General features: G+C 31.2%; 1 protein-coding gene and 1 long non-coding RNA gene across 6 annotated transcripts; one reads left to right on the forward strand and one right to left on the reverse strand.

Annotated features, from left to right (window-relative positions):
- The first annotated feature begins 1,578 nt into the window (after nt 1–1,578).
- Nucleotides 1,579–2,952, forward strand: LOC118646973. Of its 5 annotated transcripts, none has more exons than XM_036290983.1 (5): nt 1,579–1,763; nt 1,848–2,073; nt 2,206–2,365; nt 2,646–2,745; nt 2,829–2,952. In XM_036290983.1, the coding sequence occupies exons 3-5, from the start codon at nt 2,206–2,208 to the stop codon at nt 2,902–2,904; spliced, it is 336 nt and encodes a 111-aa protein (XP_036146876.1). In that variant the 5' UTR covers nt 1,579–1,763; nt 1,848–2,073; the 3' UTR covers nt 2,905–2,952. The 5 variants fall into 5 exon arrangements, with proteins under 5 accessions (XP_036146876.1, XP_036146875.1, XP_036146877.1 ...); XM_036290982.1 differs by having other exon boundaries at nt 1,856–2,073; XM_036290984.1 differs by having other exon boundaries at nt 1,579–1,750; nt 1,856–2,073.
- Nucleotides 2,953–9,460: 6,508 nt separating this feature from the next.
- Nucleotides 9,461–10,917, reverse strand: LOC118647036. Its single transcript, XR_004964356.1, has 3 exons — nt 10,391–10,917; nt 10,032–10,127; nt 9,461–9,487 (listed from the first exon to the last, which is right to left on the reverse strand). It is a non-coding gene; the product is annotated as an uncharacterized LOC118647036 (long non-coding RNA).
- Between the last annotated feature and the right edge of the window lie 3,816 nt (nt 10,918–14,733).

Below are 14,733 nucleotides of genomic sequence, written 5' to 3' on the forward strand. Positions count from 1 at the left end.
ATTAATTTGATTTTGAATTGAGATAGAAAAATGGAACAAAATAAAAATTTATAGGAAATTGTTTAAATTATTTTATTTTATTACATATAAATTAATTTTAATTAAAAAGTAATATATAGGACTTATTAATTATTATTTAATTTATTTAAAAATTAAAAAATTTATTTAATAAGATCGTAAATAACTTTAATAATTTTTATTTTTTAAACTTTAATAATTTCAATTTCCATTGAAAAATTTAATTGTTTAATAATCATTTTATAATTATTAAAATATTGAATATAAAATAAATGTAAACAAATAAGTATCATATATATATAAAGAAAAATAATAATAAATATACTAAGTAACATTGTTAACATAAATAATATACAGGGTGTTTGGTAAAGATTTATGCAATTTTTATAAGCAGGTAGAGCGCATTAAGCTGAACATAAAATCCTCATTGTTTTTCCATTTTCGCAATAGTTAACGAGTTATAGACTTGTAAAATTTTCTGTATTAGCCCGGCCTACCGGCAAATGCAAGCACGCCGAGCGCCCGACCGCGGCGGCCGCCTCTCCCTAGCGCTTGAACCTTGAGATTGCTAGGCGCGCGGGGGGAGTTGTTACAAGCGGCAATGGCTACGCACAATGTGTACGTGTACATAAATGTGTACAAAAAAATATCAGTTTTAATGCTTAAAGAAGCAATTACTAAATTTATTTTTTTTAATAAATAATGATTATTTTTAATAAATTTTTTTTTTTTATGATGGTCTTAAATGTCGTAAACTGTCATAAATTTTAAAAGAAGTTATTATCATGTGCGCAAAAACAAATTTATCCTTCTTTAAACAACATTAGAAAATTTTATCGATTAAAATGGAAATAACAACCAAATAAAATGTTTGTTTCAACTTTATATTCTTAATTAAAAATTAAATAACAAGGATATTTATATTTTTAATAAAATTAATCCTTGTGACAGACTTCCCACACAGCATGTAACATTGCCGTAATATCACAGTAATATTATAATATTTCAGTAATATTTCAACGGAAATGTAATATTACAGAAATATTGCTGACATATTGTATTGTGATATGTCACATTGTAATATTACAAAAATATTGTTAAAATATTGTGTTGCGATATATCACGATGTAATATTACAGAAATATTGTTAAAATATTTTATTGCGATATGTCACGATGTAATATTACAAAAATATTGTTAAAATATTATATTGCGATATATCACAATGCAATGTTTCAGAAACATTGTTTTGTGATATATCACGTTGTAATATTTTAGTAATATTACTGCAATATTTCATTGTGATATATCGTATTATAATATTACTGCAATATCTTACGCATACTACAATGCGATATATGACATTGTAATATTACTGTAATATTGTAGAAATATTATAATGTAATATGTTACACACTACTTAATAATAATTATAATTCGACATGTATTCTCGGATCATTTGGGTGTTAAAGATACAGTAATTGACGCGGCCGCAATCGTTTTACGAACGCATTCGAAATACGACATATTAACATAGGTCAGTGCGTCATGCGCATGTCAGCGCATGTTAGCGCATGATATGTGGCAGCACTTTAATGTATATATACGGTGGTGTACAGATCGGTGTACATTAGTGTTAATCAGTGTGTACGAATAAAACGAAATTAACGCTAGAATATTTTCCAAAGTGTTGAAGAATTTCGATCGAGAACTTTTGGAGAAAAAGTTGTATGTAAGTACTTCTGGTAAGTCTCTACGTTATTATATAAATTTCTATGTAGGTTAGATTCAAGTCGTATACTTATAGTAGGCATTGCAATAAAAATCAGATTTTCAGATCATGGAATATAATAAAAATCGATTATATTCGGATAGACATATCCGTCGTCTCGTTGAAAAGAAAACAAATTCGGATTTGCAACGAATTTTCAATGAAACAATATCGGAAAGAGAACCTTGCCTTCGTCAAGTGTGCAATGATAGTGAGAAAATAAATGTTGCGCAAAGAGAAATAATTTGTCCCCCTCAAGATTTGACACAACTTATATCTAATCCGTTAGAATTACATTAATATCCGATGAATTACATTAATATGTTGAATTGACAATAATGCTAAGAAGTATTAGTTAATTCAGCATCTTAAAATAGTTAATTATTAGTAGTTATAACTTGAAATTATGTTTACAGATGAGATTGTTAACCAAAAGAGGAGGGCGAAGTGCATATGAACTTGCAACCAATATTTTAGCGAAGGTATTCACAAACAGTTTTGCTGCACAATATAGTTATTATGGAAAACAGAAAAAGAAGCCTTTATCCGAATTAAAAATCACCAAATGTATTATTGGCAAGTATAATTGTAGATTATCGCTTGTTTAGGGAAACAACTGTATTTGTTATTTAAAGTAATAACATTTTTAACATGTAAATCTATTTTTAAAAGTACAAAGTAAAAAATGTATTGTTTAATATAATATGTGTTATTAACTTTTAACATTTAATATATGTATTTTAAAAATGTACATAGTAAAGTAAAATGTAAAATAACGAGATTTATATATATATAAAAAATATATATGTTAAAGTAGTATTGTCAAAAAAATTGATATAGAATTTTAACTTTTTAGAGGCAGTTTCACATTCTTACCAAGACATTAAAGAACACGATGTGGAAAAAAAAATAGGCAATTGGTTAGCAAATGCTCCAACACGAGTTTTGAGAGAAAGGTTAATATATGCACAATATACATATGCCTCAATTTTTTTGATATTACAATTTTATATATTAATAATTGAATTTTGTATTACAGAATAAAAAAAGAAGTAGAAGCTAATAAAAATAAAGAAAATGTTAACCAAGATGAAGAGGAATTAGATTCTCCGTAAAATAATATATATATACATTTATATTTTTCTATATTTTTTTATATACATTATAGGCATACACGTTATATATATATATATATATATTCATGTACGTATATTTTAAACTATAGACATAAGTTTCTGATTTTCTATATTATATTAATAAAAATAAAAAAATAAATAAATAGTAATAATGTAATAAAATTATTTCGTAATTATACCTAGGGTGAATTTTAATGGATGTCTCGGCCTTTTACCATGGAAATTGGATTACTGACTGCAACCTTAATACACACATGCACGGCATATGCACATACATATATAAGGTTGCAATTGGTAATTTATTTCTCATGATAAAAAGCCGAAACGTCCACTAAAATTCACCCTTATAGCAATATTACAACAATATTATAATACTGCAGAAATATTACTGAAATTTTACAAACAGATTGCAATAATATTATTATAATATTTCCATAGTATATCGTAATATTTCTGTAATATTACTGCAATATTGCAATAATATTTTGGCGATGAATTTTCGCGGACATTTAATATTGCAGCAATATTTCTGTAATATGACTGCTATATTACTACATAATATTATTGCAATATTGTAATATTGTTGCAATATTGCTGAAATATTACATTGCTGTGTGGGTTATAATGCACGGAAAAAACTTTATGGTAAATGTTCGGAATCGCGTGGAATGTCTCTCGTTTCTTTGGGACGCTCAGAGAGTGATATGCGGCTGGATCATATTCGTGGCCACGCGAGATCGCGAATGCGTGTTTAAGAGATGTACGGAGGTAAACCCGGCACGTCCGGGCGACGCGAAGACGCGTGAGCAGCCAGTCTGTCTCTGATCGACTTACAGGCACGTTGCAATCTTCGATTGTTAGTTCACGTAAACTTACAATCAAAATTACTTTCCGGACGAGCACTTGCTCTCGGTCGCGACAGTGCGCAACGACGTCATTGCACACTTACGCAACGTCATTTCTTCTGTTGTTTTGTGTAAATTTGAAGTGTACGTTATCAAGATTAATTATACGTTAGTTTTTTTGTGTGTGTAATACACTGCGTAATTTCTTGCACAACCCTGCCTCCCTTCCAATGACGTTCACGCGCTATCGAAACAGCCTCTGACAGTAAAAATTACTATGGTAAGTAATAAACGCGTGACAAGGAGAAATTATGAAAATTTTTATTATGTTTTTCATCAAATTACGATAATATTTACATTACATGATATAATTCTCTGAAATTTCTTCTTACAGTTCGTGGTTACTATCATAAATAATAAATCATACATAATTTTACTATAAAATTTTCTCCGTGTAGATTTACGAATATATGAATTTATTAAATGTTTGAAAACTTATAAACAATATTTATTTAATTCAAGAAAATTTAGTATGAATGTGTGTATGTGTGTGTGTGTGTGTGTGTGTGTGTGTGTGCGTGTGTGTGTGTGTGTGATGTATGTACGTACATACGCGAGAAAAGAATAATCACTTTGTGACAGGAAAATGAATAATCATTCCTTAGTTCGCGATTTTATATCACTATTATTATTCATGCTGATTACTATACAATACACGCACACGTAGAAAAATATGATTCTAGTTTTAAGAAAATCAATTATTCATTTTTAATTTTATTTTTTTTAAATAATTATCTTATTTTTAATAGTTGAAAAGAATATTCTATTGATAATAAACATCTCACTTTACAAAAAACAAATAATGTTTAACATTTTCGTGTATGTACACACACACACATTACATACTAAAATTTTCTTGAATTAAATAAATATTGTTTATAAGTTTTCAAACATTTAATAAATTCATATATTTGTAAATCTACACGGAGAAAATTTTATAGTAAAATTATATATAATTTATTATCTGTGATAGTAACCACGAACTGTAAGAAGAAATTTCAGAAAGTTATATCATATAAGTAGTGTAAATATTATCGTAATTTGATGAAAAGCATAATAAAAATTTTTATAATTCCTCCTTGTCACGCGTTTACTACTTACCATAATAATTTTTACCATAAAGTTTTTTCCGTGCATTATAAGTCTGTCACAAAGATTAATTTTATTAAAAATATAAATATTCTTGTTATTTAATTTTTAATTAAGAATATAAAGTTGAAACAAACATTTTATTTGGTTGTTATTTCCATTTTAATCGATAAAATTTTCTAATGTTGTTTAAAGAAGGATAAATTCGTTTTTGCGCACATGATAATAGCTTCTTTTAAAATTTATGACAGTTTACGACATTTAAGATCATCATAAAAAAAATTTTTTTATTAAAAATAATCATTATTTATTAAAAAAAAATAAATTTAGTAATTGCTTCTTTAAGCATTAGAACTGATATTTTTTTGTACACATTTATGTACACGTACACATTGTGCGTAGCCATTGCCGCTTGTAACAACTCCCCCCGCGCGCCTAGCAATCTCAAGGTTCAAGCGCTAGGGAGGGGCGGCCGCCGCGGTCGGGCGCTCGGCGTGCTTGCATTTGCCGGTAGGCCGGGCTAATACAGAAAATTTTACAAGTCACTAACTTGTTAACTATTGCGAAAATGGAAAAACGGTAAGGACTTTTCTGTTCAGTTTCATGCGCTCTACCTGCTCATAAAAATCCCATAAAAAAATACCAGACACCCTGTATATAAACATTTTGTTAATATTGCTGGCAGTGGCTAATCAACTGCCCAACAACAGTGTTTGCTACGCTATAGCTGTTCACGGAACTTGCTATCACTACCGCGCTATTGACTCCACGAACAGTTCAGATAGCGTTAGCGTTTGTAGCGTTAATAGTGTCTCCCCAAACGCACCCATGATATACCTTTCTCTCTTACACAGATCTTGGACACACTTTCGGTCTACATGAAACCATAGCAATTCCTCATCCATGGGTGCTTTCCATTTAGTAACACAAGTGAACACAAGCATTGTTCTATCTTTTTTTATGTTCAACGAGTAACAAAGATAGAACGATACTTGTGTCGAATTGTGTCACTAAATGGAAAGCACCCCATGTATATATGGTTTGTTCGCGTCGCCATGCTCCGACATGCTCCTACTCACTCCAACGCATTCTAATAGGTTGGCGTCATCGGAATCAACGTATTGGCGTGCGTTGGGGTGAATAGGAGCATGTTGGGGCATGTGACGCGAACAGACCCAAGGTGTTAAAAAGCATACGCATATGCTTTTTAACAGCCAATGAAAAGTTGCTTCCAGATAAAGACCTAAGACGGGATTCATAGGCCGGTATTCATAGTCAAATCTTATTTCAAGATCGTCTCAAGCAATGTCTTAAGATGCTAATACGGCTCTGTGATTGGTTGATGGCATCTTAAGACAGTACTTAAGATGATCTTAAATATAAGATCCGACTATGAATACCGGCCACAGACCGATCTTAAGCTCAAGCATTGTCTTAAGTCTAGCTTCGAGCCGACTTGAGACTTATTTAACCAATGAAATAACAGCATTGACGTCTCAAGATCGTGCTTAAGCTGAAACTTGAATAAGATTCGACTATGAATTGCGGCCCTAAATCAGAGTCGCCAATGGCGAACACAATTTTGATTGGTCACTTGAGTCACATGGTTTATCCGCCATTGCGTACCCACGCTGGGCGAGGAAGAGGGGAGAGTGCTCTGTGTAAAGACCTATAATCCAAAGATTCGCCAATGGCGAACACAATTTTGATTGGTCACTTGAGTCACATGGTTTATCCGCCATTGCGTACCCACGCTGGGCGAGGAAGAGGGGAGAGTGCTCTGTGTAAAGACCTAGGCTGCGTTCCGTTTCAACGCATGATGCGCATAATGCATTGTTCATCCTTGTTTAACGTTTGACAAACAACAAGGATAAACGATGCATCATGCGTATCATGCGTGAAACGGAACGTACCCCTATAATCCAAAGATTCGCCAATGGCGAACACAATTTTGATTGGTCACTTGAATCACATGGTTTATCCGCCATTGCGTACCCACGCTGGGCAAGGAAGAGGGGAGAGTGCTCTGTGTTGAGCAGTATAGGTTAAAGGAATATGTGTCAGAAATTTTAAAGTAATTCAATCTCTGCACTCTCGAGGGTCACTATATTTTGACGGTACACTCAGGAAGAACAAGAAAAATTAAATTTGCATCTGTTATATGGCTGCGTACAACTTGGAGCAGGCTCGCATTGTTTACTATCTCCACTACTTCAGACCCCAGCCCCAGAGCCCAGCCCCCGGCCCCAGTCCCCCCATCCAGTCACCGTATGGGTACAAGATGGTGGATAGCAGTCATGGTGGGGGGCCATTGGCGCATCTTTGATTATAGGTCTTTACTTCCAGATACCGCCATCTTGCCGCGGTATTTTCAATTTGTTATATCATAATAGTACCTCAATATCATCCAGACCAAAGTATTCAAACTCCAATTCTCAATAATTCGGAAAAAGACCTTATTCTAAATAATTACAAATTATTAGAGATGAAAATAATTAAATTTGATAAGTTGGGATAAAAATAAAGAGACTAACTTTTTCATAATAGGGCCTAAACACAATGCCAGACAACAGGCAATAGGAACAGAAATAATGAAAGAGAGAAAGGATCTCTTCTCTCTTTCTTTCTTTCTTTAAATGGCCGCATCTGGAATCTGCGCAGAACCGTACCGAAATTCGTCTTGAGTATGAGCCACAGACTTCTATAATATACTAGACTGCTAACCTTGATTCCCTAGGCGTACCAGTATATAATGTACATGTTGTACATGACTGAATAACCGATCGGAATGTGTCATCTGCTATGTATGTACATTGTTCGTCAAGTGGAATGTATATGTACATATATATATGCCAATAAATGTCACATATAGTTGCTACGAGTAATTTGTTGACATTTTTTAAATGTTTATATATGTATATATATATATTTAAAGAATGATACTTAATAATACTAATAAATATCATTAATATTAGGTTATTTTATACAAAAATGCTCTTAAAATGAGGTTATATCATTTGTCCTTTAGTTTTAATACTTAAACGAAAAGAAATGTATACCGCTTTCTTATATATATTTGGGCAGCCTTTTATCACATACCTTAGTTATTGTCATTTTATCTTTTTCTTTTATATTACAAGAGCAAAAGAATAATACGTTTAATGCATAAGTACGCATAAGCGTCCAAGAAGAACGCTCTCATAATCACATAATATATGTATATATTGTATCATACATCTCACTCACTCCTCTAGTAATCCATAATCGTAGGACTATAAAATATTAGCCACATTCCAATCGGTAATTCAGTCTGCCGCCTATGAGCTCCTATTTGTACATACTTTTCGGGTACACACTAAATGGAGAATATATAACGAGCCTAGCAGTCTAGTATATTATAGAAGTCTGTGGTATGAGCACACCTTGGGTGCGTTCGGGGAGACGCTATTAGCGCTACCAGCATCAGTCCATCTTCATTACTCATTAAAAGTAGAACAAGGATAAACTGATGCTGATAGCGCTAATAGCGTCTCCCCGAACGCACCCCTTATATCCTTTCACCATGACCTGACCTATGCCCTAAAGGCCCTCACACATGAATTGACATAATCATAACGTAAGGTTTTGACGCGTCGGATTGGGCGACCATAACGGTAACCTGCTGTAACCGGCTCATTCAAGTACGTAATTGATCGAAACCTTACTGTTACGGTTATGTCAATTCATATGTGAGGGCCTTAACTTATACCCCGACCTAAAGTAGCCCAGTGAACACAGTAATATAGTAGCAGTGTAACAGCAATGTAATCGAATATAACAGGTTACGTTACTCTGAAATTACACGTAACTTACATGTAAGTTACAATTTCCCTATAAGCGCACAATATTCCTAGAATATTATATGAATATTATAATAAAAATAATGTTATTATAATCTTCCAAAAATATTACGTAATATTTTATAATATTATGAGAATATTTTGTTGATGTTATATGTCCTGTCCACATAATATTCTTGAAATATTATTTTAATATACTCAGAATATTATAAAAATGATCATAAAATATTATTTTAGTAAAAAATAAATGTTTGCATAATATTCCTCAGATATTATTATAATATTTATAAAATGTTATTAAAATGTACATAAAATATTAAATACATTTAAACATTTTTATATTTAATATTTTACATTTATGAAGTATTTATAAGTATTTAAAACATTTTTATATGGTAAATAGTTTATTTTACAAAAAGTAATAATAAATAATACACTTAAATATATTTCAATATTTTTTATTATACAAATTTTAACGTGCTCCAAACAAGCTTGTAAAATAAATTTTTTTGTATCTTTATTATGGTAATTGTTTAAAAATCCAAATGTTTTTACATCTTGTACAACATGTATCAATCCATGCATATTATGTGATACGAAGCATCTTTTATGTTTTCGAAAACATATCCAAGTGCTTTTTCCGTTTCATTTTTTATGCGACGGTTGAACTGACGATCACTTAAATCCGAAATATCTTTTTTAAAACGTTTCGACATCATACAAGTTATCCTGTAATATATTAATAAGTAATTAAATTTTTGCCCAATATTTAATTGAGATACATATTAAGAAAGCGAGATTTCGTGTTAAAAACAAGTTACGACATAACCTTAATATAAAATAAATAAAATAATAAATTTAATATTTATTAAAAAAATAATAACTTTTTAAATACAAATTTATATATTTATATAATCAAACATTTATCAAATTATTTTTTACAAATAATATTATAAACAAAATATCTGACAATTTAGTTTAATTATTTAAATGCATAACTACGTTTTTATTATTTTAATATACTACTTTCAATAAAATTAACAAAATCTTTTTTTAATAAAATTAACATTTTTAAGATTATGATATGATTTTGTTTTTAAAACGAGATTGCCGTTGCCTTAATGTTTAAGTATAGTGATAAATATATATTTATCATTATTTATCATAAAAATATATATATTTTTATGCAAATTTTAATATTAAATTATTTACTTTAAACAAAATATTCTATAAAAATATTCATATATCATTATATAAAAGGTAAATTTCTTACCAATAATTGTTCATGAATTTCTGAAAATCGGTTTATACATGTTAAATATACTGTGAGATAATGTTGCTAGACTAAAGTACTTTAAAATCTTCTTGTCTGAAAAGATACATCAAAAGGAATTGTAAAAAGCAGTATTTGACTAGTGATTATCTATTTTATATAGCATATAAATAATATATAACAACTATACAACACTTATAATATATTAATTTAATTTTGATTTTAACACAAATAATCATTTAAAATAAAGTTACGTAGTTTTTTTATACAATCTTGCAGAATTTTTAATACGTAATGCATAATAATTTTTAATTATTTCACATTTTACTATACTATATTATTTTACTTAGAGTACTTACCATTAATATACTGCTAAACAAGCCTATGCAAAATTAAATGACTATATTAACATTAGATCTCATAAAAAAGTAACACAGTATTTCAATTTTTCTTATTGAACAGAATTTTTCATTAAACAAGTGTACATCAACTCTTATGTTGAAACTCTTGCGTTCAAGCACAGGTGATGTGTTTTAAATAGTTGTTTCATCTAAGCAAACTGTTGGCTGAAACCCATTTTGCTTTCCTGACAATAAAAAAAAGATAAAGTTATTAAATTATTCAGATCAACATTCACATAATACACATTTATATCATAAATAACCTTTAGAGCAAAAATACGTAAAAAATTAAATAAGATTAATCAATGTAAGTATCTTTTGCATTTATAATCATCTTCACTTCATATTAATCATAAAATTAACACAATGCATTTATTCAAGAACTTTACCTGTACACCCAGATAGCACAGGACGTCCTCAGGATCATTCTGAATATGTCCCGGGATGTCCTGGGATCTTGTCAGGATATAATAGTTGTATTATTGTAAATATTTTATGTATAAATTTGACTTCTAAAGTAAGTTTAGAATGTTAAATTCTGTAATAGTATTAATATAAATTGAAATTTTACTCATGTCTTGAGGACATCCTTTGGATGTCCTGAGGATATATGTATTCTAGCTAAAAACGTTATTCTTAAAATATTGTATAAAGAGTTTCATTAGCTACAAAATGTCTGAAGATAAACTTAAATATAATAACTGTATAAATACCAGACATTTTAGATAGCACAGAATGTTCTAAGAATATGATATCCTGAAAGTCCTCAGGACGTTCTAAAACAATCCTCAGGACATCCTAAGACAGTCCTTAGGACGTCCTAAGAGAGTCCTCAGGACATCCTACGAAAGTCCTCAGGACATCCTAAAATAGTATTCAGGGACATCCTGGACGTATAGTAATTTTTTAAAAAAACGTAAATTAATATAGCAAATGAGAAATCTTTGAATATCGTACGTATTTCTAGAATGTATTGCAAAATCAAATGTGTAAAAATGTTGACTTTAAAGTCAGATTGAATGTCTACACTTATTGAAACAATATGGCATATTAACAATACTAAAAAATTATAAAAAATGACATTAAATAATTTTTTAATTTTATTTTATACAAACGGCGCAAAAACAGTTTTTTAATAAGTTATTCCACATGCTATTTCGCGCGCATATGTAAAAATAATTTTAAAAAACTGTAAAACTTTATATTTATTTATAAAAATATAAGTTAACTATATATGTTTCATCCTTATGACAACATCTATTGTAATGATCTATAACAAATATGTATGCATAAACAAGAAGTACTCATGGATCATCACGAAGCGTTAGGATGCGTATGGTCTTCGAAGTCAAGCATCGTCGGCGATGGTTAATACTTGGATGGGTGACCGTTTTTTCGGGTACAGAGATTAAACATGCTTTAACAGGTACAACTGTCGCTGAAACATGTATAGTCTTCTTCCTCTTACAAAATTATCGTAGAAATAATTAGAACTTTTAATTTTTTGTTAAAGTTTTTTTTCAATTCTCAAAAACTGTTAAAAATACTTAGGAATATTTAAAAAATTTTCTAAATTAATCGGAATTTTTTATTTTTTAAATTTTTCTGAGAAACGTTTCAATTCTTATAAAAAATCGATACATTTATCAAAAATCCTAAAAAAAAAATCTAAAAAATCTGACAAAAAGTGGTCATTGTTTGCTATTCCTGAGGATGTCCTGAAAAAATCCTATGGTATCCTCAGGACGTCCGATGGACTGTCCTCAGGATGTCCGATAGACTGTCCTCAGGATGTCCTGAGGACTAAAAAGTGGCGCTCGTTTGCTATTCCTCAGGATGTCCTGAGGACGTCCCGGGATAAAATCAGGACGTCCTCAGGATATCCACGAAGTCGTCCTGGACGTCCTGAGAACGTCCTAAGGACGTCCGTGTGCTATCTGGGCATACAAAAAAGCTCGATACTTACAAATATTATATTAAAACATTGTCATTAAAAAAAGGATAAGAAAAAATGTAGGCATTGCTGTATACAAAACAAGAGGCTCGGATAAGCGTCAACACGAACTAAAGCAGTGTAACTCAAAAGGTTATCTAAAGCCCTAATGCATTATCCGACAAAAGTTTACCTTAATTATTTTCTTGGCGACGGAGTGTAAGGACGGGATTCATAGACCGATCTTAAGCTCAAGCATTGTCTTAAGTCTAGCTTCGAGCCGACTTGAGACTTACTTAACCAATGAAATAACAGCATTGACGTCTCAAGATCGTGCTTAAGCTGGAACTTGAATAAGATTCGACTATGAATTCCGGCCTAAATGTAAGTCGAGAGAAATCCTAAGGGGGAGGGGGGAAGGCTATCCTCCCAGGTAGCAAGGTGACGTCTAATTGATGGCATTTTTTGGTCATTTTATGACGAACCAGACGTCATAATGTCGAGATAAAATGACGTCTAAATGTCGTAAAACTGACGTACATTTGTCTCATCTTAACGACGTCATATATTGACGTCAAAAATACGTCATTATTTTCATATTATTGACGTCATTTTCAAGAAGCTACCCAGATAGCACAAGGACATCCATTGTATGTCCAGTGGATATCCGCTTCTGGACATTCGGACGTCCATTAAGAGTCCAAATAAGGTCCGTCGGACATTCGATGGACGTCCATAGGATATACGTTTGGCACAACTTTGTACATTCATAGAAAGTCCTATAATGGACGTCCATGGGATATACGTTTGTCACAATTTCGGACATTCATAGAAAGTTCGAAATAAACCAAATTTTGGACCTATTATGGTTTGATTATTTCTTTTGGGCCTTTTTCAATTAAAGGGCTTGCTGCAATAGTGGATTAATTAATCCACACTTTGTAAAAATCATCGACATAAAGCATGGACTGCGCATTTCCTGCAAAAAGCTCTTGAAAAGTGTCCGGCAGAAAGACAAAAAGGAGACGTGGTCCGGGTCAATTTCTTTCTTTGCCTAGCGCCCATTATGCTACTAGTTAGACAGAGACAGCGCTTGATCCGCACCAATTGCTGTATCCCTCTTTTGGTAAAAAAAAAACGAAAAAGAAACGAAAATAAAAAAGAAACGATAAAAAAGAAACAATAATATATTACAACAAACATTTTAAAAAATACCAATAATTAATAATGTTAATAATAAATTAAAAAATAATACGTATTATTTCATATTATTTTATATTATATCTAAAAGTAGGACAATTAAAATAAACCCTTTGAAAATTATAAATAATATTTATTATTATTTATAAATTAACGTTAATTATAAATATTGTAAATAATATATATATGTGTATATATATAATAAAAATAATAAAGATAAATTATATAAAAGTAAGATCCAAGTACGGACATAAATCAAATATCCAACATAGGACGTTCTGAATAGAACATCCGTTTAAATTCCAATAATTGACATCCTATGAATGTCCATTTTATGTCCATGGACATGCGGACCTGAATTGGACTTAAAATGGACGTCCTTGAAACATCCAGTGCTATTTGGGAAGATTCGACGGACCTCCAATGGACGCTCCTAAATGGACCTGAAATGCACCTAAAACAACCTCAAATGGACATATTTTTTAATGTCCTAGTATTCGTAACTATTGCTAAAATAAATGTCTAAAAAATATAAATAAGAAGTTTATATATAAGCAGTAATAAATTTGAAATGCAGAATCAAATATTTATTAAATGAAACAAAATACAACATAATAAATCAATATTTTAAATTATTGTAATTAAGAGATTTATGTATATATAATATAATATAATGTGTATATACATATATTGTCATGCGTTTTCGTTGCGTTCCGCCGTGCGGAATCGCGACGCGGATCAAAAACGGTACAAAAGGAGGAGGGAGGATGGACGTTCCCTCGAATGCCTCCTATCGCCTAATTATACCTGCCTAATTTATCGCTGAGCGATCTGCGGGACTTACCACAAATGTTGGGCGCCAGACACGCACCTTCGTTGTGTCAAATCTGAACGCAAAAGTAACACCAAGATCCCGCTTCACGCTCGTGCGGAGTATTTAGCCGGCCAATATGCCCACTAACCAACGACAGCGACGACTTTTCGGTGCTAACTCCAAGACACTTTCTAATTGGCAAAGCCCTAACTACAATCCCAGAGACCAATCTGATAAATGAACCAACATCACGTCTCTCACGCTGGCTTTCACACTAAGCTGCAGAGACGGCTTGCATTTTTACACGAGGCTGCAGAGGCGGTTTGCTTATATCATCTGTATCTTCTTGAGATC

The sequence above is a fragment of the Monomorium pharaonis genome, chromosome 8 (genome assembly GCF_013373865.1).
Source record: "Monomorium pharaonis isolate MP-MQ-018 chromosome 8, ASM1337386v2, whole genome shotgun sequence".
Taxonomy (NCBI): domain Eukaryota; kingdom Metazoa; phylum Arthropoda; class Insecta; order Hymenoptera; family Formicidae; genus Monomorium; species Monomorium pharaonis.

Excerpts from the sequence above, each read along its gene's own strand:
- LOC118646973 (XM_036290983.1), top strand. The coding sequence starts at position 2,206 with ATGAGATTGTTAACCAAAAGAGGAGGGCGAAGTGCATATGAACTTGCA. Across the intron at positions 2,366-2,645 it reads AATCACCAAATGTATTATTG|AGGCAGTTTCACATTCTTAC; the intron begins GCAAGTATAATT and ends TTAACTTTTTAG. Across the intron at positions 2,746-2,828 it reads ACACGAGTTTTGAGAGAAAG|AATAAAAAAAGAAGTAGAAG; the intron begins GTTAATATATGC and ends TTTGTATTACAG.